This window comes from Podarcis pityusensis (assembly GCF_964106645.2).
Source record: "Podarcis pityusensis genome assembly, chromosome: 11".
NCBI lineage: Eukaryota > Metazoa > Chordata > Lepidosauria > Squamata > Lacertidae > Podarcis > Podarcis pityusensis.
In genome coordinates this window covers 8,486,853-8,509,612 of record NC_138036.1, presented here as the reverse complement: position 1 = coordinate 8,509,612, position 22,760 = coordinate 8,486,853, and the positions used below count along the sequence as shown (strand labels likewise).

The 22,760-nt window shown below is 47.3% G+C and overlaps 1 protein-coding gene across 2 annotated transcripts in view; it reads left to right on the top strand.

The window, feature by feature from the left end:
- PSTPIP2 (proline-serine-threonine phosphatase interacting protein 2) overlaps nt 1-22,760 on the top strand; it is a 59,725-nt gene that overhangs the window by 14,348 nt on the left and 22,617 nt on the right. For both annotated transcript variants that reach the window (XM_080973631.1, XM_080973632.1), the window contains exons 2-4: nt 12,088-12,188; nt 14,055-14,132; nt 17,873-17,907. In XM_080973631.1, the coding sequence (XP_080829757.1) occupies nt 12,088-12,188; nt 14,055-14,132; nt 17,873-17,907 (214 nt within the window). The remainder of the gene's footprint in view (nt 1-12,087; nt 12,189-14,054; nt 14,133-17,872; nt 17,908-22,760) is intronic.

The window sequence follows — 22,760 nt, the reverse complement described above, 5'->3', positions numbered from 1 at the left end:
GTTGAAAGAAAAGGTGTGTTTGAGGAGGTGCCTGTTTGAGGAATCCATGGGTTTCATTGACAGATTGGTGGCTACCTGTTGAGCAACCGTTTCCTGCCCTGCTGCCCTGCATACGTTTATTATCTTCATTGCCAAGTTTACAGCTTTATTGCCCATCATTCTTGCCTGCAAAGGGTCACTGTGCTTCTGTGAATTGCAGCTGAATTGTCACGGTCTTCCCTTTTACATTTGTTCATCCCTCTGAGCTTGTGGTTCACCATTTTGGTGTATTTTTGGTCTTTGTTGGAAGCCGCCCAGAATAGCTGGGGAAACCCAGCCAGATAGCCAGGGTACAAATAATAAATTACAGTGGTACCTTGGGTTAAGTACTTAATTCGTTCCAGAGGTTCGTACTTAACCTGAAACTGTTCTTAACCTGAAGCACCACTTTAGCTAATGGGGCCTCCCGCTGCTGCCGTGCCGCCGGAGCACAATTTCTGTTCTCATCCTGAAGCAAAGTTCTTAACCTGTAGCAGTGTTTCTGGGTTAGCGGAGTCTGTAACTTGAATTGTATGTAACCCGAGGTACCACTGTATTATTATTATTATTATTATTATTATTATTATTATTATTATCTGCCCACCTGCCTGCCGGGTTTGTAAGTGGTGCTTCTGCGACTGAGGACTGTGCCTTGGACCTGTGATGGAGGGGACAGCAGCCCACGAAGCTTTACGCTGTAATAAATGAGTTTAGTTTTCAATGCATGCTATGGATGGGGATGTAGAGGGCCAGCAGCCAGCGACTGCATTGCTGCCTCCTCTTGCTTTCTTCCCTTCGCCCTTTTGAAACGGCGTCTGTCACTTCCTCCTTCCTCGCCAACTTCTCCCCGTCCCTCTTGACTTTGCAAAAATGGTGCTTGTGAAAGTGCAACTGGAGGTTTGCTCTCTGAAAGTGAGACTGCAGGACGCAGCGAGACGGTGGGCGAGCGGTTGCTCTTGTTTATTGCTATTGCAGCTGGTGTGTTAATCGGCTTTTAAACCGCTGTCTTGAGGCGATTTGCACATAAAACAATTTGAAATGCCAAAACAACAGGTTAACATACTGTTACATTGACGGTCACTTCTTGGATACAGAAGCAAGGGGGGTTGTTGGACTACAACTCCTAACATCCCTGACCACTGGGATGGGAGTTGTAGTCCCACAACAACTGGGGACCGAAAGTTGAGAAAGGCTGCCTTTGTTGTTGTTTAGTCGTGTCCGACTCTTCGTGACCCCATGGACCAGAGCACGCCAGGCACTCCTGTCTTCCACTGCCTCCCGCAGTTTGGTCAAACTCATGCTGGTAGCTTCGAGAACACTGTCCAACCATCTCGTCCTCTGTCGTCCCCTTCTCCTTGTGCCCTCCATCTTTCCCAACATCAGTGTCTTTTCCAGGGAGTCTTCTCTTCTCATGAGGTGGCCAAAGTATTGGAGCCTCAGCTTCAGGATCTCTCCTTCCAGTGAGCGCTCAGGGCTGATTTCCTTAAGAATGGATAGGTTTGATCTTCTTGCCGTCCATGGGACTCTCAAGAGTCTCCTCCAGCACCATAATTCAAAAGCATCAGTTCTTCGGCGATCAGCCTTCTTTATGGTCCTCTCTCCCTGTAAACCAAGCTGGACCCTGAGATCATCTTCTGAAGCCCTTCTTCATGCGCCTCCTCCATAAGAGGTCCAGAGGGTGGCAACACAAAAAGAGGCCTTTTCTGCACTGGCTCCCCATTTGTGGAATGCTCTCCCTAGGGAGGTTCAGCTGCCACACCCATTATACACCTTTAGGCGCCAGGCAAACATTCCTCTTTAACCAGGCTTTTGGCTGATTCACACCCAATGCCCTTTTAAAACGTGTTGCTGGGGGGAACGGGACTACTGGGTTGCTCTTGTTTTTGTTTTTCTTATGTATTTTGTGTTTTATATTGTGATTTTATGTTGTGAACTGGGACCTGTGGGTATAGGACAGTATACAAATTTTTAAACATCATCATCATAATTAATAATAATGTTTGAGTTATAGCCCTCCTTGGGGAAGAAAGAGAGCAGCTTTTGGACTGAGTCCACTTCCCAATGAATGATTAGAAGACAAACAGGGTTCCTGGTCTGTATTAACAGAAGCTAGATAATGGAGTTAATAATAAATACTAATAATAAATTTTTATTTATACCCTGCCCTTCCCGGTTCAGAAAACCGGGCTCGGGGCAGCTAACAACAAATTTAAAACACTTAATTGATGCAACAAAAAACAGCATAAAATACAGTATAAAACGTGAATAACAATAAATTCAGAATTAAAAAATCAATTTAGGGGGAAAATCCATCCAATAAACATTAGATGACCACCAGGGCTAGCTGGCTAAATTAGTCCTATTTGGGCCAGCGAGGAGACCAGGGGAGAATTAGCTGTGGGGTCTCAGAGCGGGTAATCTTCATAAAAAGGGGAAGGGGAGGGGAGGAAGGGGAATGAAAGATCAGGCTTAGTTCAAATTAGCCTGGACTGCGATAGAAAAGTCACTGGAAAGGAAAATGAAAGTAAGAAAACAGGATACGGGGTCAAGTCTGGATTGTTTAATGTGCTAATGTGAAGCTGCTCTGTGTGCAGGAAGTCAGGAAGAGAAGTGGGAAAGGTGGTGACGATTTAATATGTGTAGAGCAGTGAAAACAAAACCCTGGCCCTGTCAGAGGATTCTGTGTTGCGCTTTCTGTTGCGTAATGGCAGAGTTCAATGCAGGCAGTCAATTTCTGCTGCAATCCTTGCCCACCCCAAATATTTTAAAACTGCATTTTAATAACAGCAAAGAAATGTAAGAAAAGTTGGTTTTAGAGAAAGGGCAAGTTGTCACAGTTGCCTGTAAAGATGTAAAGGGTAAAGGGGACCCCTGACCATTAGTCCAGTCGTGGCTGACTCTGGGGTTGCAGCGCTCATCTCACTTTATTGGCCGAGGGAGCCAGCGTACAGCTTCCGGGTCATTGGGCCAGCATGACTAAGCCGCTTCTGGCGAACCAGAGCAGCGCACGGAAACGCCGTTTACCTTCCCACCAGAGCGGTACCTATTTATCTACTTGCACTTTGATGTGCTTTTGAACTGCTAGGTTGGCAGGAGCTGGGACAGAGCAACGGGAGCTCACCCCGTCGCGGGGATTCGAACCACCGACCTTCTGATCGGCGAGTCCTAGGCTCTGTGGTTTAACTCACAGCGCCACCCGCATCCCTGTAAAGATGTATAGGATACATCAATACGATTTACTGAGCCTGTGACAAAATGGACCAAGAGGAAGTGAGGTCTGTATAGTAATTCCAAAGCAGGTTTTCTTAAACTTGGATTTCCAGCTGCAGTTGGATCACAACTCCCATTATCCCTAGCTAGCAGGACCAGTGGTCGGGGATGACGGGAGATGTAGTCCAACAACAGCTGAAGACTCAAGTTTGGGAAACACTGTTCCAAATGGTTCCATGGTTTGAATTGAAACAATTGCAGTTTTTTACTCCAAAGAAGAGGATAGGAAATAACTCTGAACTGTACTAAATCCAGACATTCGCATAGAGCTGTGGTACCTGATGCTCCCGAGTCACTGTATAGAATAAAATTAAACGGCAAAGAAGCAATCTTGAACACTTTGCTTCCTGGACACTTTTAGCGAGGTTCTTCCCCTCCAAGAACGGTGATTTGTTAAGTCTTGGAATGCCAATTACAGAATCCTAGGCCCACTTACTTGGGAAGGAGCCCCTCTGAATCATAGCTGTCAACTTACAGATTTGAAAATAAGGGACCAGCAGCCTTGAAAATAAGGGATCAGCAGCCAAAATAAGGGATTTTCCAAGCACAGGTATGTTCAACTTCTGAGCCCCTCTGAGCCAAAGGCAGAAAGCCCAGCCAGCAGCCAAACAAAGCCTCAAGTGGTGGTTCCCACAGCACAGCAACCCGGCAAAGGGGATGCAGCCAGGAAAACCACTGTCACCTCTCTGCTGGGAAGTGCTGAGCAAAGTCCCCAGGCAACGTGGCCAATTTGATCAGCACAAGGCATGCAAGCTCCACCCCCCAGTCGTTCTTAGACTCCTTACTGGGTGAGCAACGTAGCCAAGCAACGCAGTTGGAGCCTCCCTCCTTCCTGGCCGGGAGGGAGAGGAGCTGCTTCCTTTGAAACCCGGAAAATTTAAGGGGCATCATCAATAAGGGACAGCAATGGGACACAGCTCTGGGATAAGGGACTTTCCCGCCAAATAAGGGACAGTTGACAGCTATGCTCTGAATTCAACAGGGCTTACCCCTGAACAGACATGGAGATGGGTTGGAGATCAGTGGCGAAGCATTTGTCTTGTGTGCAGAAGGTCCCAAGTTCAATACCTGACATCTCTAGACGGGGCCGGGAGAGACCCCTGCCTGAAACCTTGGAGAGCTGCTGCCAGTCAATGTAAAAAAAAAAAAAAAAGATATAAAGGTAAAGGAACCCTGGACGGTTTAGTCCAGTCAAAAGTAACTATGGGTTTGTGGCTCTCATCTCGCTTTCAGGCTGAGGGAGCTGGCATTTGTCCACAGACAGCTTTCTGGGTCATGTGGCCAGCAGGACTAAACCGCTTCTGGTGCAATTGAACACTGACGGAAACCAGAGCGCATGGAAACGCCGTTTACCTTCCCACTGTCAGGAGCTGGTCCTCCACTCAAGTAGGACCCTGGCAGAGACACATGCCCGACTGGCATGTTCTCTCCCTCCTGGTTGATCATTTGGGAGTTTCAAAAGCTTTCTTCAGCCCGAACATCACAGCAACCGATGCCATTGGCACACTTAGGGATCCGCAGAGTCTTCGCAGCTTGCATGACAGACCTCAGTGTTTTTGCTCATCTACTTTATTTACATATAAACACACACGGAACACTGCAACATGGCTCCCTCTCTCTCTAGCATCAGACAGCAAAGAGAAAAAGGACAAAGGACAATAGTCCCACTTCACGGAACACAGTAACACAAACATCCTGGCTCTGTCACTTCCCACTCCGTGGAGTCAAAACATACACCGTCATGTGATAGACAAAAATTCCATGACTGCAATCATGGAGCAGGAATTCTAACACCCGCCACAGTGGTACCTATTTATCTACTCGCACTGATATGCTTTCGAACTGCTAGGTTGGCAGAAGCTGGGACAGAGCAATGGGAGCTCACCCTGCTGTGGGGATTCGAACCGCCGACCTTCCGATGGGCAAGCCCAAGAGGCTCAGTGGTTTAGACCACAGCGCCACCCGCATCCCAGTCAGTGTAGGTAATACTGAGCTAAATGGACTGTAGGTCTCATTCAGTAGAAGGCAGTTTCACAAGTTGCACTGTAAGTCTCAGCAGAGCCACCAGCTTGCGCTGAAGATTGGGAGGGCAATGATGTGCGCATGCTGCTGTGACGTCAGGACATTGGGGGGAGCCGGGGGGGGAGCTGAACATGGCGGCAGTGGTGACTCAGTGGCAGGTGGCTCCTTCTCTCTTGTGCTCGGATGTCTCCTCCTGCTGCCTTTTCACTGTCCTTGGCTCTGCACTCGGCCTACTCCATTCCCTGTTCATTCAGAACATTGGGGGCCCCAGCTCCTCATCCCAAAAAATATTGGGGACCAGGGGACCCCAGAAGAGATGGGCCCCTAGGAGTCGGGGGCCCTGAGTCTCAGTCGGTTCAGTGGGGCAGAATTGTGCTGTATCTGGAATTTGGTTTCCATCTGCCTCCGGTCACTCTTTCTGTTGCACCAAGGACTCATCAGCGGCTGACTTGTCACCTTGAAACAGCCTGCCTACAGTTTCCACCCATATTCCTGCAAACAGCTCCTCTGGGGTTATTTCTGTTTATAGCTGTGCCACAGATGGTGACCTAGTTATGTTCCCAGCCGAAACATTTGCACTGGCTTCTTTGCCTCCGGCACTGGTGAGGAGACCTTGCAACGCTGAGGCCGAGATTTGTGGCCCTTGGCTGCCCCAGCCCCATCTTGGTGGAGGACTTTGAGCTTTTAAAATTTCAGAGGCGCCTGTGTGATGCTAACATTTGGCAACCCCGCTGCCCCTTGCCTTCCGTTGTTCCTCATGGTTGCAGTGCCCCCTGTGGTGCTCTCTCAGCTTGGTGCCCAGTGTGGGGGAACCAGTTGCAGTCCCTTAAATCCATCTCTGCCCATCTGAAACTCTCTGGTTATTCCAGGAGCGTTTGGGCCGGACCGAGCAAGGAGCAAATATAATCCAGCTGGTGCCAGTTTTTAAAAAACACAGAACCAGAAAGGCGTGTGTTTCAGTCTCGTGACTGATTTACACCATCAAGTTCTTGGGTTGAACAGGTGCACAAATGTTTGCTGTGCCGTCAAACAGCCCAGTGTTGGCTATTTTGATGATTAGTTGTGCTGCAGAAGGTGTGCTGGGGAGACCACACATTCAAGAAATGCAAAAGTAACTTTTGCTGGGTTTTAATAACAAAAACAAAAACTCATTTTACACTAAATTACAATACGCTGGTACCTCTGGATGCAAACGGGATCCGTTCCGGAGCCCCATTCGCATCCTGAAGTGAACGTAAGACGCTTCTGCGCATGTGCAGGTCGCGTTTTGCCGTGACGTCATTTTGAGCATCTGCGCATCTGCGAGCAGCGAAACCCGGAAGTAATACGCTCCGTTACTTCTGGGTCACCGCGGAGCGCAACCTGAAAATATTTAAGCTGAAGCGTATTCATCCCGAGGTATGACTGTATATCAATAAGCATGAGCCATCCACCATCCAATTCACCAGGGTACTGAGAGAGCTCCATGCTGCTCTTTATATACTACACCCAACAGCTTAATTACCACAACTTAACAGCACCTGCTATACTGCTTCACAGCTGTAAAACTAGGTTATGTTATTTGCTCTGGCCTTTAAAGAAATACACATCTTGTGTATAAGATATGAAAGTACTGTATTTTTCGCTCTATAAGATGCACCAGACCACAAGACACACCTAGTTTTTGGAGGAGGAAAACAAGGAAAAAAATATTCTGAATCTCAGAAGCCAGAACAGCAAGAGGGATCGCTGCGCAGCGAAAGCAGCAATCCCTCTTGCTGTTCTGGCTTCTGGGATAGCTGCACAGCCTGCATTTGCTCCATAAGATGCAGACACATTTCCCCTTTCTTTTTAGGAGGGAAAAAGTGAGTCTTACAGAGCAAAAAATACGGTATGTTTAATTTTTGTTGAAAATGATATGTTGAAAAACTAATAAAAAATTATATAATTAAAAAAACACAGTGGAGCATCTGCAGCGGCCAGGCCTAAGGGTCAGCAACCCCCCCCCCCAGCAGACACTGGGCAACATGGGCCATAATGGCTGGATGAAAGAAGAACAAAGGAATGAGCCCTGCCAGATCAGATCAGCGACTCATTTATATGCCCTTTGGGAAGTCTGTAAGCAGGAGCTGAGTGCAACGGAGCTCTCCTCATCTGTGAGGCATTACTGCCTCTGACAGAGGAAGTCAGGAAAAGTTCTGCTTCACAGCTACCATGCACAAGCAGACCCTCAGATTAAGACAATAAGAATCTGCTCCGTGGTCCATCCCAATGACTGACAGTTGCTTCAGTCTGGCCATACTGGCTGGGGTAGCTGGAGGGCACCGGTTTGGCAAAGTGTCTCCTAAAAAGCTAACACGGTGTTAAGAGATTTGTGGCTGCGGACCCCTAAACTCTCGAAATTAATAAATGGTAGGATTTTTATGCTTTGGGTTGTGAAAGGAGAAAGACAAACTGCAGGGGAAATCCTGAGCAAGCTTATGCAAAACGACCTGGCCATCAAGAAACAATGCAGGGCCATTGAGAGCCTTTGACAATGCAAGAGAACTACCCTCCCCACTGTGTGATTGGGGATTTGGAAGGTTACCATAGTAACTGGGTGTGAAATGGCAGGAAAAGAGAGGTTTTTTAGCAGGGTGTTCTGGGAAGAAGAAGGAAGAAGAAAGCCTGGGATCCATCTTGGGCAGGCTGGCTGAAGGCTGGCTGGGAGAGATGCACTGCTGTGGGGTACAAGGCTCTTGAACGAGCCATGCTGTAAGATCTGGACTCCTCCCATGCAGACAGAAGGTGTAAATAGGCAAATAAACCACATTTCTTACAGCTATGACAGTCTCTGTTGTGTCTCTGTTCTCCAAAGGAACGCAGACCCTGGGTGAGTGCCAGGACCCCCCATGAATCTGGTAGAGAGTAGGGGTGGCACCCAACTTTTGAAACAATATTTATTGCAGCCTGACCTGTTCTAAGCTTGGCACCACGCAGGCATATCCCTCCGAGAGGTTCCCTTAAATACTGTCTAATTTCCACGAAAGTTTGTGCAAAGCTTTCTCCGCTGAGCATCAAAACCACGAACTGCAGCATTGTCACGCCAGTGTGTGAGAACCAGAGTTCCCCTTTGGTTCCAGCATTATTGCATTGCCTCAGTGTTACAAAGAACTCGAGGAAACTGGAATTCAGGGCTCTGAGAAAAGCCCTTCCCCAAATTTATATCTTTGACTACAAGGTAATCTTTTGTTCCTGGGTTGACGCATTGAGGCTGACTGGATGACGTGCAAAAACAGCTTCTTTGAAGAAAGTCTTCTTCGCCAGCTAGCCATTGCCAAGAAAAGGAGCACATCTCTTGCAGCCACAAGGCCTCTGTCCTGAGATCTCAGAGACCTGCTGCGAATTGGACGAGTCAGTCGTGGGCTGCATAAGACAGATGCTCTCACTCAGTGTAAGTCAGGTTCCTAAGGCGTGATAGAAGCCCTAGGCAGAGAAATTTTGACTGGAGAGAGCAAGACTCAAGTCCTTGCTCAGCACCAGCATAAGTGTAGCCATATTGGAGTTCACCGATTGGGTCTGCGTTGCTCCCGGACAGGAGGAAGGAAGTCAAATGACGCCAAGGGTTGGTTCAGAGAAAGAGTTCTTTATTTCTGCTCTCTGGAACAGCAGAAAGGCACTTGCGTGGTCAATCCACAGCAAGTCCAAAGAAATGAGAGATTTCATGCAATATATATATCCTCCAGGCACCCTCTCCCTCCTTCCCCAGGAATCTAACCACGTCAGTCTATACACGCAGGTTGACATCACATATGTTCCTGTTCCGGTATTCTTAACCATAAAAGGGTATTCCTTCCTGTACTTCTGACCATAAAAGGGTATTCCTGTTCCTACTCTTATCTTGGAGCAAGAGGTCACCAACTCCAAGAACACACTCTGGCGCTGTTCCCAGACTAAGTCTGTGCATCAGGATGTGAGATAAGACCTAGACATGTCATCCCTACTCCACTGGAACAACCAAGGTCATCCTTGCCGTGACTGATAAAGGAGAGAGCAGTTTATACAGCTGTGTCCTTGTTATGCATTTGCTCAACAGCTCAAGTTTATGCATTTTAGAAATGCTAAGAAGAAAAGGGGGGGGGGGTTGAGTCAGTTTTAAACTGACTGCACAGAAACCCATTCCTTCATAAGTACATAAGAAGAGCCTGCTGGTGGCCCATCTGGGCCAGGATCCTGTTCTCACAGCAGCCAGCAAGATGCCTGTGGGAAACAGGCAAGCAGGACTTGAGCATGAGAGCCCAATCTATTCACTTAATATACATTACTTACTTTCACCATTACATTTAAATCTCATAACTAATATCTCTCTTCTTTCTCCTCTTTGCAGTATTTCATATATTTCTCCTTACAAAACTTCTTGTAGTCCGACTAGCGTAATTTGTTGATTACAGTTGCTCTTCAAATAGTTTGTATATTTCTTCCAATCTTCTGTGAATCTCTGGTCCCGCAGGTTTTGAATCCTTCCTGTCATTTTATCTAATTCTGCGTAGTCCGTTAATTTTGTCTGCCATTCTTCTTTGGTCGGAATTTCTTCTTGCTTCCATTTCTGGGGATGCTCCACTGTCTTTTAGACAAAATCCCTGGCGTCCCCTTATTTCTCAGCTGCCTCTGAGTTACAGTTCCTCCACCAGATTGGAATCATAAAGTCATAGAATTGTAGAGGTGGAAGAAACCCTTAGGGCAGTCCAGTCCAACCCCCTGCAATGCAGGAATCTCAAATAAATAGAACCATAGAATAATTTCCTGCCCTCTGTGATGATCCTCAGTGTTGGCCTTTCAGCCTATCTCTACTAGGCAGCAGAGCCCACCGATGGCCTATATGGGGCTGAACAGCTGGAATTTGCTCAGCCCATGATGGAGGCAAGTTCTGCCTTTGGGGAGAGTCAACTTCCTAATCGCCACACATTTTTTTTAATGATCCACTCAAAGCTTTCCCCCCAGATGAAGAGTCCTATACAGTTTGTAATGCGCTGAACTTCTTTGCCATCAATCTGGTTTTGTGGTATATTGATCAGCTTCATAGTGACACTGTAATAAAAGGGTGGCCATGAGAATCTTATTCTTAGGGTCACTGGTTGGAGAACCACGTTGGGGGAAAGATTCCTGCATTTCAGGGGATTGGACTACAACTCCCATCAACCCTAACATTGGTCTGGCTTGCGGGGGCTGCTGGGAGTTTTGGTCCAGAGACATTTAGAGGGTCACAGGGTCTCTACCACAGCTGTTGAACTTCAATGCGCAGAGTGGGGCTTGTGAATATGGCTGGAGATCCCGTTCTACCTGTTGCAATCACACCATGAGAGATACAGTGGTAAAAAGGTAAAGGTAAAGGACCCCTGGCAGTTAAGTCCAGTCGTGGCCGACTCTGGGGTTGCAGCGCTCATCTCGCTTTACTGGCCGAGGGAGCCGGCGTACAGCTCATGTGGCCAGCATGACTAAGTCAGTTCTGGTGAACCAGAGCAGCGCACGGAAACACCGTTTACCTTCCCACCAGAGCGGTACCTATTTATCTACTTGCACTTTGACGTGCTTTCGAACTGCTAAGTTGGCAGGAGCAGGGATCGAGCAACGGGAGCTCACCCTGTCGCGGGGATTCGAACTGCCGACCTTCCGATCGGCAAGCCCTAGGCTCTGTGGTTTAGACCACAGCGCCACCCGCGTCCCGTTCAATACAGCAGTAGAGAAAAGTTATTGAAGCTGTTTATTATCGGATAGGACCGTTTCTAGTTCAGAGCTAAATAACTGGTCTGGAGAAAGTAAAATCAGCTGTGCTTGCTCATTTCTTCTCAGACCATGGGGACCTCTGATCCCTAGCCATGAGAGAGGAGAGGGAAAAGGAAGTTGTAAACAGGATGAAACCTAAGATGTATCAGTCTAAACTTCAAAGGATAGAATCACAGAATCATGAAATTGTAGAGGGGAAGTGTGGGTGGAGCGCTTGATTTTAAAGATTCACCCACCACTATTTACATGGAGATTCCCTTGTACAATAAACTGTTGTGATTCAGACTTCTCTTCTTGCTAATTCTATTTGCATATGTTGTCTGTGTTTTTGGTGCTTCCCTAACTTTTAAGGTGGCCAAGGCCGCCAGATGGGATCCGTGCAGCGTTAAGGAGGCAACTGGCTAGGGAGGCGCTGTTCCGGTGGGCATGGAGTTGGCCGGAGGGTAAGGGCTGGCGTGGAAGGGGTTCCTTCGCCACTGTCCCACCTTCCGGCGGCTTAAAGGGGCAGCGCCGGAGGGCTCCACCCCCATCGTTCAGCCCGGACACTGAGATCCAGCACCAAGGGCCTTCTGGCGGTTCCCTCACTGCGAGAAGCAAAGCTACAGGGAACCAGGCAGAGGGCCTTCTCGGTAGTGGCGCCCTCCCTGCGGAACGCCCTCCCACCAGATGTCAAAGAGAACAACAACTACCAGACTTTTAGAAGACATCTGAAGGCAGCCCTGTTTAGGGAAGCTTTTAATGTTTGATGTATTAGAGGATTTTAATATTTTTTTGGAAGCCGCCCAGAGTGGCTGGGGAAGCCTAGCCAGATGGGCGGGGTACAAATAATAAATTATTATTATTATTATCAAGTAGCCGGCGCCGGCGGTAGCAACCGTGTTACCAGGGCTTTGTTACACGCGCAGGCCGGATCTGGCCCACAGACCGTAGTTTGAGGACCCCTGTCCTAGATCCTTGCTGGGCTGGTTGTTGTTGTTGTTGTTTTTAAAAAAGTTATATTTCTTCTAAATATCTTTTTCAACACCCTTTGCTCAGACTACAGATTTAATCAGCACAGCTGGTTACGATGGCATCATCCAGCACCTCAATGACGGCAGGAAGAACTGCAAAGAGTTTGAAGACTTTTTGAAGGAAAGGTATGTGCTGAAGACTTGTCGGACTTGCTCCGTTCTATATTATTGGTTTTACATAAATTTATGCACAATAACTTTAACAATTCCAGAACACAAAAAGAAAAAGGTTCTTTCGAACCTTTGGACCTCCTCCCCTCCCTCCATGGGTTCAATTTCCCCAAAAATTATCTTCTCCCCCCCCCCCGCCAACCTCACAGGAGGGAATGCAAGAGAGGGCCTTCTTGGTGGTGGCTTCTCCCAGGCTCTGAAACTCCCTCCCTGGAGAAGCTAGACCGGCGCTCTCCTTAATAATAATAATAAATAATAAATTTTATTTATACCCCGCCCTCCCCAGCCAAGACCAGTCTCAGGGCGGCTAACACCAGATATAAAACAATTGATTGAAATACAACTTAAAAAACAAGATTAAAACACAACATTAAAATGCAGCCTCATTTCAGCAGAAAATAAAAAACTTTTTTGGGGATAAAAACGTCTTCACCAAGGCCAGCTATCCAGACTGGTCCAACGTGGGCCAGAAAAAAGGCAGGGAAGTCCCCAAATAGGAGTTCCATCACAGGAGGAGAAAGGGAAAAAGAAAGAGGGGGAGGGGAACAAGTTACGGTATTTTTCGCTCTATAAGACGCACCAGACCGCAAGACGTGCCTAGTTTTTGGAGGAGGAAAACAAGAAAAAAAATATTCTGAATCTCAGAAGCCAGAACAGCAAGAGGGATCGCTGCGCAGTGAAAGCAGCAATCCCTCTTGCTGTTCTGGCTTCTGGGATAGCTGCGCAGCCTGCATTCGCCCCATAAGACGCACACACATTTCCCCTTACTTTTTAGGAGGGAAAAAGTGAGTCTTATAGAGCAAAAAATGCGGTAATTCCAAGCCAAAAGCCAGGCGGAACAACTCCTTGTTGTTCTTCAGCTGGCAGGTGTTTTGTTCCAATAGGCCTTTGTTTTTGTTTGTTTTTTAAGGAAAGGAGTTTAATTATGCTGTTTCTCATTATCTGTGCTTTGGTTAAAAAAAATAAAATTAAAAAATATTGTTTCAATTCTGTTGGAACTAATGCTTCTCCTTCATGGAAATTTCTAAGCACAGGTTGGATAGCTATCTGTCATAGTTGCTTAACTGAGGTTCCTGCATCGCAGGGGGTTTGACTAGATGACCTTGGGGGACCCCTTCCATCTCTGCAGTTCTATGATTCTATTATAGTTCAAATTACTTTGTACTTGTTAATCTTATATATATTTTTTTTACAGATGGCCACCCAACCTGTTTACTTAATTTAATTTTTTTTTTAAAAAAATTAAATTCATTTTCCTTTTTCATTCATTGCATACATCTCAAATTCTTCACATTTACTATATATTCCTCCCTCCCTCCCCTCCAAGGCTTCCCCCAACTTCCGCTTCTGGTTTGTTTCTCTTTTCGCCCACTTTGCTACACCTCCTAACAGAAAAAGTTATTAATAACATAACTTCAAGCCTAAAAGCATAAAAATAAAAGTAAATATACCATAATCATATTTCACTATCTTCTAAACGTTTTCTAATGCTGATAATGTGAATGTTTATTTAAATCCTGCCATCAAGTCTATTGGCTTTCTTCGTTTCTGCAAATATAATAGGAATGGTTCCCAATCTTTTTCAAAGTCTCTGTTGTCTTTTTCTCTTAGTCTATCTGTCTTTTTTGCCAGTTCTGCATAGTTCATCAACTTCTCTTGCCATTGTTCTACATCTTCTATATGTTTCCCGTATTTTATATGCGTTGCTTCCATTTGTATAAGCCAACTTGGAGCCCCTGGCTGGGGGGGGGGGAGTGGAGAGGCAGGATATGAACAAACAAACAAATAAACAAACAAAAACTTTCTCTTCCCACACAACAGGGCTTCTATAGAAGAGAGATATGGCAAGGACCTGATTAATTTATCGCGGAAAAAACCCTGCGGGCAGACAGAGCTGAAGTGAGTGACTGCGGTCCCTAAAACTGTGTTGTTGTTTGTGTATAAAAAAAAGGGGGGGACCCCATTTTTGGCTCAACCTTTGGACTTCCTTTGAATGAAAATAGGGGCAGATTCCAGCAACGTACTTCCATTAGCGCAAGACGTTCTAGCTACGTGATGGAAGGCACTCGGGGAAGGGTCCCAGGGTCAAATCCTGGCATGTCCAGGTAAGGCTTGGAGGAGCTCCTGTCTCGGAAGCACTGGACAGCCGGCTGCCAGCCAGTGTGGGCGATTCTGGCCTGTGGAGTCTGCCTTGGAATAAGGCAGATCTCCTTTTGCCCTTATGAAGGTCCCCTCCTCTTCCTGTAAAGGTAAAGGGACTCCTGACCATTAGGTCCAGTCATGGCCGACTCTGGGGTTGCAGTGCTCATCTCACTTTATTGGCCGAGGGAGCCGGTGTACAGCTTCCGGGTCATGTGGCCAGTACGACTAAGCCTCTTCTGGCGAACCAGAGCAGCACACTGAAACGCCGTTTACCTTCCCGCCGGAGTGGTACCTATTTATCTACTTGCACTTTGACATGCTTTTGAACTGCTAGGTGGGCAGGAGCAGGGACCGAGCAATGGGAGCTCACCCCGTCATTGCGGGGATTCGAACCGCCACCTGCGTCACTGGAAATCTCTTCTGAGGGGTTTCCCCCTGCCCTTTGGAGCAGATTTGTGGGTGTGAGTGGGGGTCCACATGGGGAGAGGAAAGTTCAAGCGTACCCTCCAAAAACCACTTTGCGAAAATGGAACTGCTTTGCAGAGGACATGTCTGTTTTTGGTCCAGAATTCGGACAGCCGTCTGCCCCCAGTCTAAAAAGTCCCTGAGTCTATTGTGAAAGCGAGGAGGGTTTTTGCTGGAAAAACACTCGCTGGTCTGAAAACCGTGTGTGACGTAACCGCAGTTCCCTTCATTTCTGCCCAAGTAGGCTCTTCCAGTAATCATCGTTGCCCGTGCTCAGAATTCAATTCCTGCTTTAGTGGAAACTAGAAAAGGCTGTGGCTTAGGGGAAGCTCCACTGCTTTAAATTGCTCACGGTGGCTGGTTTTGCCGTATGGCGAGGCAGCCAACTTGGGGAGCTGTAGGTAAAAAAAGGAGGGATCCTTTGGCTTTTGTGGGTTCAGATTTGCTCGTAACCAGTGCTGGATTTACATATAAGTTAAACAAGAGGGACGCGGGTGGCGCTCTGGTCTAAACCACAGAGCCTCTTGTGCTTGCCAATCAGAAGGTCGGCAGTTCGAATCCCCGCAATGGGGTGAGCTCCCGTTGCTCAGTCCCTGCTCCTGCCAACCTAGCAGTTCGAAAGCACGTCAAAGTGCAAGTAGATAAATAGGTACCACTCCGGCGGGAAGGTAAGCGGCATTTCCGTGCGCTGCTCTGGTTCGCCAGAAGCAGCTTAGTCATGCTGGCCACATGACCCGGAAAAACTGTCTGTGGACAAATGCCGGCTCCCTCGGCCTGTAAAGTGAGATGAGCTCCGCAACCCCAGAGTCGTTCATGACTGGACTTAACTGTCAGGGGTCCTTTACCTTTTTAAACAAGCTATAGCTTAGGGCCCCACTCTCTTGGGGCCCCCAAACAAATTTAAAGACAAAAAGCCTGGATGTACATTTCCAGAATATAAGATAAGAAACAAATAAAATTAAAGCTACATACAGCAACAGTGTTTTGTGTTGTGTAGGCTCCTGTGATGTAACTCATGGGCCCCGCCTGCTAACCTGCTCCCTAAAATAAAACTGGTTTGCTCATTTCTATATATAGGGTAGGGACGCGGGTGGCGCTGTGGGTTAAACCACAGAGCCTAGGACTTGCCAATTGGAAGGTCGGTGGTTCTAATCCCCACGACGGGGTGAGCTCCCGTTGCTTGGTCTCAGCTCCTGCCAACCTAGCAGTTCGAAAGCATGACAAAGTGCGAGTAAATAAATAGGTACCACTCCGGCGGGAAGGTAAATGGCGTTTCTGTGCGCTGCTCTGGTTCGCCAGAAGCGGCTTAGTCATGCTGGCCACATGACCCGGAAGCTCCCTCGGCCAATAAAGCAAGATGAGCGCCGCAACCCCAGAGTCGGCCACGACTGGACCTAATGGTCAGGGGTCCCTTTACCTTTATATATAGGGTGCCTACATTCTGCATGGACTGCTGGCATGGCAACATGTGCAAATGGCTTTAGATACCTCTTAGGTCCATAAATTACCATATAGCATATATTCCACACACAAAAACAGTGACCATTTGTTGTTGACAAAGGACAGCTGGACATATAAAGGGCCCCATTACCTTCAGTTGCTTAGGGCCTCATCAAACCTAAATCCGGCCCTGCTCATAACCCTTGTCTTTACCCTTCATTACCCCTGAGTTGTATCTTGTATTTTTAAACTCCAGCTTATTCTAAGCCGAGTTGCGTGACCATTGGGGCATGTGCTGGGAGCCATAGGAAAAGCTCTTAGGAGGTATTTCCCAGTGACCTGCTGACACAAATAGGATTTGTAACTGGGCACACCCTTTTTTGGTAGCCACAATGCACAAATAGCCCCTTTAAGAGGACTGGGGTCTCCGAAACGGAATGTGCAATTCACGGTGAGTTGGGAGCCGCAGGAAACACTGGGAAATCCAAGGGTGTTCCTTCGGGGCTCAGGAAGCTGTCAGAGACATCGGTTGCCACAATCCCATTGTAGCGAGCAAAGGTAGCCTTACCACTGATGTGTTTTTATTTCATTTAGAAATATTGAGACATCGCTTCATCAGAAACAAAACGCCTCTAAGATGTTTACGCCCACTAGTATAAAATAGTTACTTCCAAAAATAGTGACAAAAGCCAGACATTAAAAAAACAGTAAGCGTAATTAAAAATATGGATAAAATCAGCAAGTATTTATTTCTTATTTCTTTTTAGGTACAGTTTATTTTAGTCATCGTTTGACTATTTTAAAATGACCGATAATTTTAACGTTTTGTTTATTTTTTTAAAAAACCAACCAGAAGTTTGGGGGAAATTAATTTTGGAAAATTAATAAAAAATTATTTTTTGTGCAATCAAGTGATATATAAAGTTAGTTAAATTAATTTTTTTTAAAAATGCAACAAAATTGTGTACTAGGCCTGCCTAAAACAAAAGGGTTTTGTTAACTTCTCTTTCTAGATCTGGGCTGGCCTCTTCCTAGGTATATAACAGAGCAGCATTTATTTTTTTTACAAGTGTTACAGTGGAAAATGGGTGGATCTGCTCTACAGGGTACAACCTGCTTATGGGGCAGAGTCCACTGGGAAGGTCTCTTGCACAACCCCCTTGCAGTCAAGAGGAGCTGTGCAGGAGACTTTCCCAGTGGAGCTGCCCCATGTTAAATCATCTGCATGTATATGTGTGTGAGAGAGTGGAGTCTTGTTTGGATTTTGAGCCTTGGATTTTGAGCCAGCCCCTCTTGAGAAATCTTGGCATATTTACCCGGCCGCCAAGTGCTTTTGAGGAGGTCTCTGGCAGCGGAAGAAAGAGAAGCCCAGGACCTCACGCCCAGCCGTAAAAATTTGTCCTCTGAATTTCAAAGGTTGCATCACCCGGTGTTGAAACAAGGCCAGTTTATGCAAGTTCACAAGGAAGTCTTGTTCTGGCGTGTGGCATAAAAACAGATTTGATGATTTCTTCCTCTCTCCAAGGTTTCCCAGATTCTAACTGTTTCCTCCTTTCTCTCTCCCCCCCTCACTTTTTCTGCATTTCCTCCAGCACCCTGAGAAGAGCTCTTGAGGTTTTTAAGCAACGTAAGTAACTTTTAAGGGTCTCCACAATGTGCAAAACTGTGGCTCGGGTTGTGTGTGAAGCTAATGTGAAGAGATGTACAAACACATGCACAAGAGAGTGAAAACACTGGCTCAAAATACTTTGATATTTGCAGGCTACCTTGGGGGGGGGGGAGCCATGTATTTTTAGATAATTATCTCTCCTCTCCCCTCCTCCCCACCCTGAATTTCATGGAACGCTCTGGCATTTTAATTTCCTTTACTCCAGTTCCTCCCTAGAAGACTTACAACGGATTGCAAAGTCTTACCGTATTTTTCGCCCTATAGGACACACTTTTTCCCCTCCAAAAATGAAGGCTGTGCTTCCCCCCACCGCCAGCCCCACAAGCTGTGGAGGGCAGCGGGAAGGCGCGCGACACCTTAGAGCTGCTCCCCGACCCCACTTTGAGGCTGGCGGTGGGGGAAAGCAGCGCTTCCCCCCACCGCCAGCCCCACAAGCTGGGTCGAAAAGCCCGCAGGAGCCGCGCAGCCTTTAAAGAGCGTGCCGCTCTTGGGGGCTTTTCCCCAAGGAGGGAGAAGGGACTGACTGGCCGTTTCAGTCCCTTCTCCCTCCTGGTCGAAAAGCCCGCAGGAGTTGCGCGCGGTTCCTGTGGGCTTTTGCGGGAGGTGGGGGAATTCCGCCACCTCCCACAAAAGCAGGGAGAAGGTCTTTGAGTAGCGCACAGGCTGCGTGCAGCCTGTCCGCTGCTCCCAGAGCTGCTGGGGGGGGGGACCATATTTTCCCCCTTGATTTCCCCCCCTGAAACCTAGGTGCGCCCTATGGGCCGGTGCGCCCTATAGGGCGAAAAATACGGTATTTACTCTAAGAATGCGGGCAGCTCATTTCACGGCTGGAAACTGCCAAAACCTTCGGAAAGCAGTGCTTATTGGGAAGGGAAACCCAGTACCTTACTTTTTCTTTACCTCCTTATTCCATTTATATTCCACCTTTCCTCTGAGGTGCTCAATGCGGCATGCACAGTTCTCCCCACTCCCTATTTTATCCTTAAAACTACAACAACCCTGTGAGGTAGGTCTGGCTGAGAATGAGTGACAGGCGTAAGGTCACTCGGTGAGCTTGGTTCCTGAGCAGGGATTTGAACCCAGGACTCTCAGGTCCTAGTGCAACACCCTAAACCACTACACCAGGGGTCAGCAACCTTTTTGAGCAGGGGGCCAGTCCACTGTCCTTCAGACCTTGTGTGGGGCTGCCGGACTGTAGTTTGAGGGAGGGAAATGAACGAATTCCTATGCCCCACAAATAACCCAGAGATGCATTTTAAATAAAAGCACATATTCTACTCATGTAAAGACACACTGATTCCCAGACCGTCCACGGGCTGGATTTAGAAGGCGATTGGGCATAGGTGCATGGGTAGACTAACTAAGGCCCGGATCCGGCCCCCAGGCCTTAGTTTCCTTACCCATGCACTACACCACGCTGGCTGTCGTTGCAGCCCACTCATATTGCAGCCCTCTTAGCAGGCTAGGAAAGGAACGGTTTGATAATATCCTGCCTATCTGACTGGGTTGCCCTAAAATTGAGGATCAGGTCAGGATGGGTGTGCAGAGCTTGCGGATGTCATGAAGGAGCTGGCACAATTTTGTGTTACGATATAGAAGCAATGCGGCCGCGAGCTGGTAGCTTGAAAGCAAAACATAATGGGAATGTTGGGACTGTTCCGTGGGAAACAGAGGGACAGTCAATTCACAGTGCAGAGGGCACCGGAATTAGCTCAGAGTGTAATATGAGCTGTACAGGAAGTACAGGAGGAGTTTGTCTCTCGACTGCTGAAGCTTGAAGAGAGCAGTCATGATTTTTGTAACGCTGCAAAGACAGAAATAAAGGAATGTAAATACGTTTCTGTCTATCTCTCTCCCCTGCCCGGGGGGGCAGGAAAGAGGGGGTGTGTTCTTCTCACGCTGAGAAGGATCGCCTATTGTGACCTCTGCCTGGATCCTGCTGGGGAATGCAGATAGGGAGGTCAACAGGAGATCAAGCCGGGTGCCTGGAGAGTGGCCAGTTTCTCCTGATAAAGGCTTGAATCCCAACATTTTGAACATGGTTGCTAAACAGGAGATGCTAATTGCACCGCATGTGAATCTCTGGGGTTGAATAGTTCTTTTTTTATATACACTGGTACCTCGGGTTACATATGCTTCAGGTTACATACGCTTCAGCTTACAGACTCCACTAACCCAGAAATAGTACCTTGGGTTAAGAACTTTGCTTCAGGGACTTCCGGGGTGACGCCATTGGTAATGGCGGACTCCCTCTGAACTGGAGGGACCAGCTCCGCATGAAACGGGTCTTTTCCGCTACGGCGAAGCGGGGACCCTTCTGGAAATCACAGGCGGATGAAGCCTGTGACCGTGGGACTCGGCGGGCACCCTTAGCGCCCCCCCAACCCGCAAAGGAACCCACTAACAGGCTCCGAAGCGAAGAGGGGGAAGTGGCGCGGTGCTGTGAGTCAATTGCTTTTTCTGCGGAGCGAAGCCGCATAGCCGTTGCCGGAGAGCGCTGCCTTTTTTCTGGGACAATTTGGCATCTAAAATAACCACCCGTGAGTACTGGAACATTGAACATTTGGACTTTAAATAAGAACTGGTGAAATAGAAAGGAATTTGGACTTAAAAATTTACCTTAATTTGGTACTGAAACGGTAAGGTCTAAACAGGAAGTCAGCCTTCCGTTTCCTTGTAGCCAGAATAAAGCAAAGACAACATAAACTAGAGCTTTAAAAATCACTTTCAAAGGATTGGTTTTCATCATTTAAAATCGCTGAACCCCCTTTCGGCAGCAGGAGAAGAAGGGGGATCTTTTTTGGGCTGTTTAAACCTGCAGAAGTGAGTTTAAAGCAAAGTAATTTTCCACCGTCCTGATCCTGGAGCGGGGTGTCAGAATTGACGTTTGAAGCTCATTGACCAGAAACAAATGTCTTTGACAGATAGTTAAAAGAAGAGAAACATAGTGATTCCATTGTTTCCTTTCGCATTTTAAAAAGAACAAATATGGACAAAATACCTTAAAAAAGAAACTTTGTTGCTATTGTTTTTAAAAGAAAGAACAATCAGAAGATTTCCCCCTAGAGGGGAACTGTGAAATTGTAACTAATTCCTGGGAGCTTGCAGCTGCCACAGATTACAACCGTGGGAAAGGATTTGTGACCTTGCAGGACAATGTCTTCAGAAGCACTGTTGGGTGCTCTCTGCAAAATAAATGCCCTATTGGATCAGTTAAGGCAGAAGACGGATTTGATGACTAATGCGGCCAGAACCTTTGAACAGGTAGTGGGAAATTATATGGAGCCCACCCAGGAGCTAAAACAGGAGTGTGCCATGACAGAACAGCTGAGAGAAGAGGATGCTGCTGAATCTTGGGCGCCAGAGACGGAGGGAGCTGCGGCCCAGCAGGAACATAAATTTTTGGATTTGACAAATGAACTTGGAAAAAACCAGACTTGGAAAGATAAAGTTTGGTTTGGTTTGGAAATGGGGGGTTGGACAGACCCCCCTATACAGGGAGATTTGGACTTTTCGAGTCTGGCAATGGGCCGTCAGATGTTTGGAGCTGTGGGGGCTCTCAATTTTGGAGGGAATCTGAAACATGTTTTTAAATACCACATGGAGTCTAGTCTGGACTATGGAAAAGGGGCTGATTTGTTAAAAAGGGTCAAAAACATTACCAAGCTGGAGTTCCCACGAATGAAAGGAAAATATGAAGAAGAGCTGCGGAAGGGACATGGAAGAGACTTGAGGGCTTCGGATATAAGATTACCAGGTTAATGTGCTAGATTAATAAGATAAAAAGGAGCAACGGGAGCGCACCCGGTCGCGGGGATTTGAACCGCCGACCTTCTGGTCGGCAAGTCTTAGGCTCTGTGGTTTAACCCACAGCGCCACCCCTAAAAATCATTATTCAGAATAGCGGTTTGCACAGCCCACGAAGGACGATAATAACATGAGAGCAATCCGAACAGTAGCCATTAATTGCATCTTCATTCCAAATTCCAATTAGAAACATTAAGTTTAATTCAACAAATTTGTGAACTTGAATGCATGGTACCAGCTTTGGTAATTCCACTGCCTCCCTAGGGCACCTGTTATCCCTGTTCAGCCCATAGCTGTCAGCTTATAGATTTGAAAATAAGGGACTAGCAGCCTCGAAAATAAGGGATCAGCAGCCAAAATAAGGGATTTTAGTCAACCAGCAGCCAAATGAAGCCTCAAGCAGTGGTTCCCACAGCGCAGCAACCTGGCAAAGGGGATGCAGCAAGGAAAACCACTGTCACCTCTCCGCTGGGAAGCGCTGAGCAAAGGCGAGTCCCCAGGCAATGCGGCCGATTTGATCGGCACAAGGCATGCAAGCTCCACCCCCCAGTCGTTCTCAGACTCCTTATTGGTGAGCAACGCAGCCGACCAACACAGTTGGAGCCTCCCTCCTCCCTGGCCGGCAGGGAGGGAGGGAAAGGAGCTGCTTCCTTTGAAACCTGGGAAATTTAAGGGACATCATCAATAAGGGACAGCAGCGGGACACGGGGCTGGGATAAGGGAGTTTCCCACCAAATAAGGGACAGTTGACAGCTATGGTTCAGCCCCATATTAATTTGGTGGGGAGCACCTTAGCTGGATGGGAAGATCTCTATTAAACGTTTCTAAACTCTGTCCCTGCAGACTGGTGTTTCCTTAGGGGCTGTATTCTGCAACATGTGGTTGACGGAACAATTGTGTATTAGTGGTGGATTTATACTGGAGCTTTCACACAGCATCCTGTTTTGCTAGTTGCTCTGCGACGTTTCCCCAACATTATTATTGCCGCTATAGAAGAATTAAGC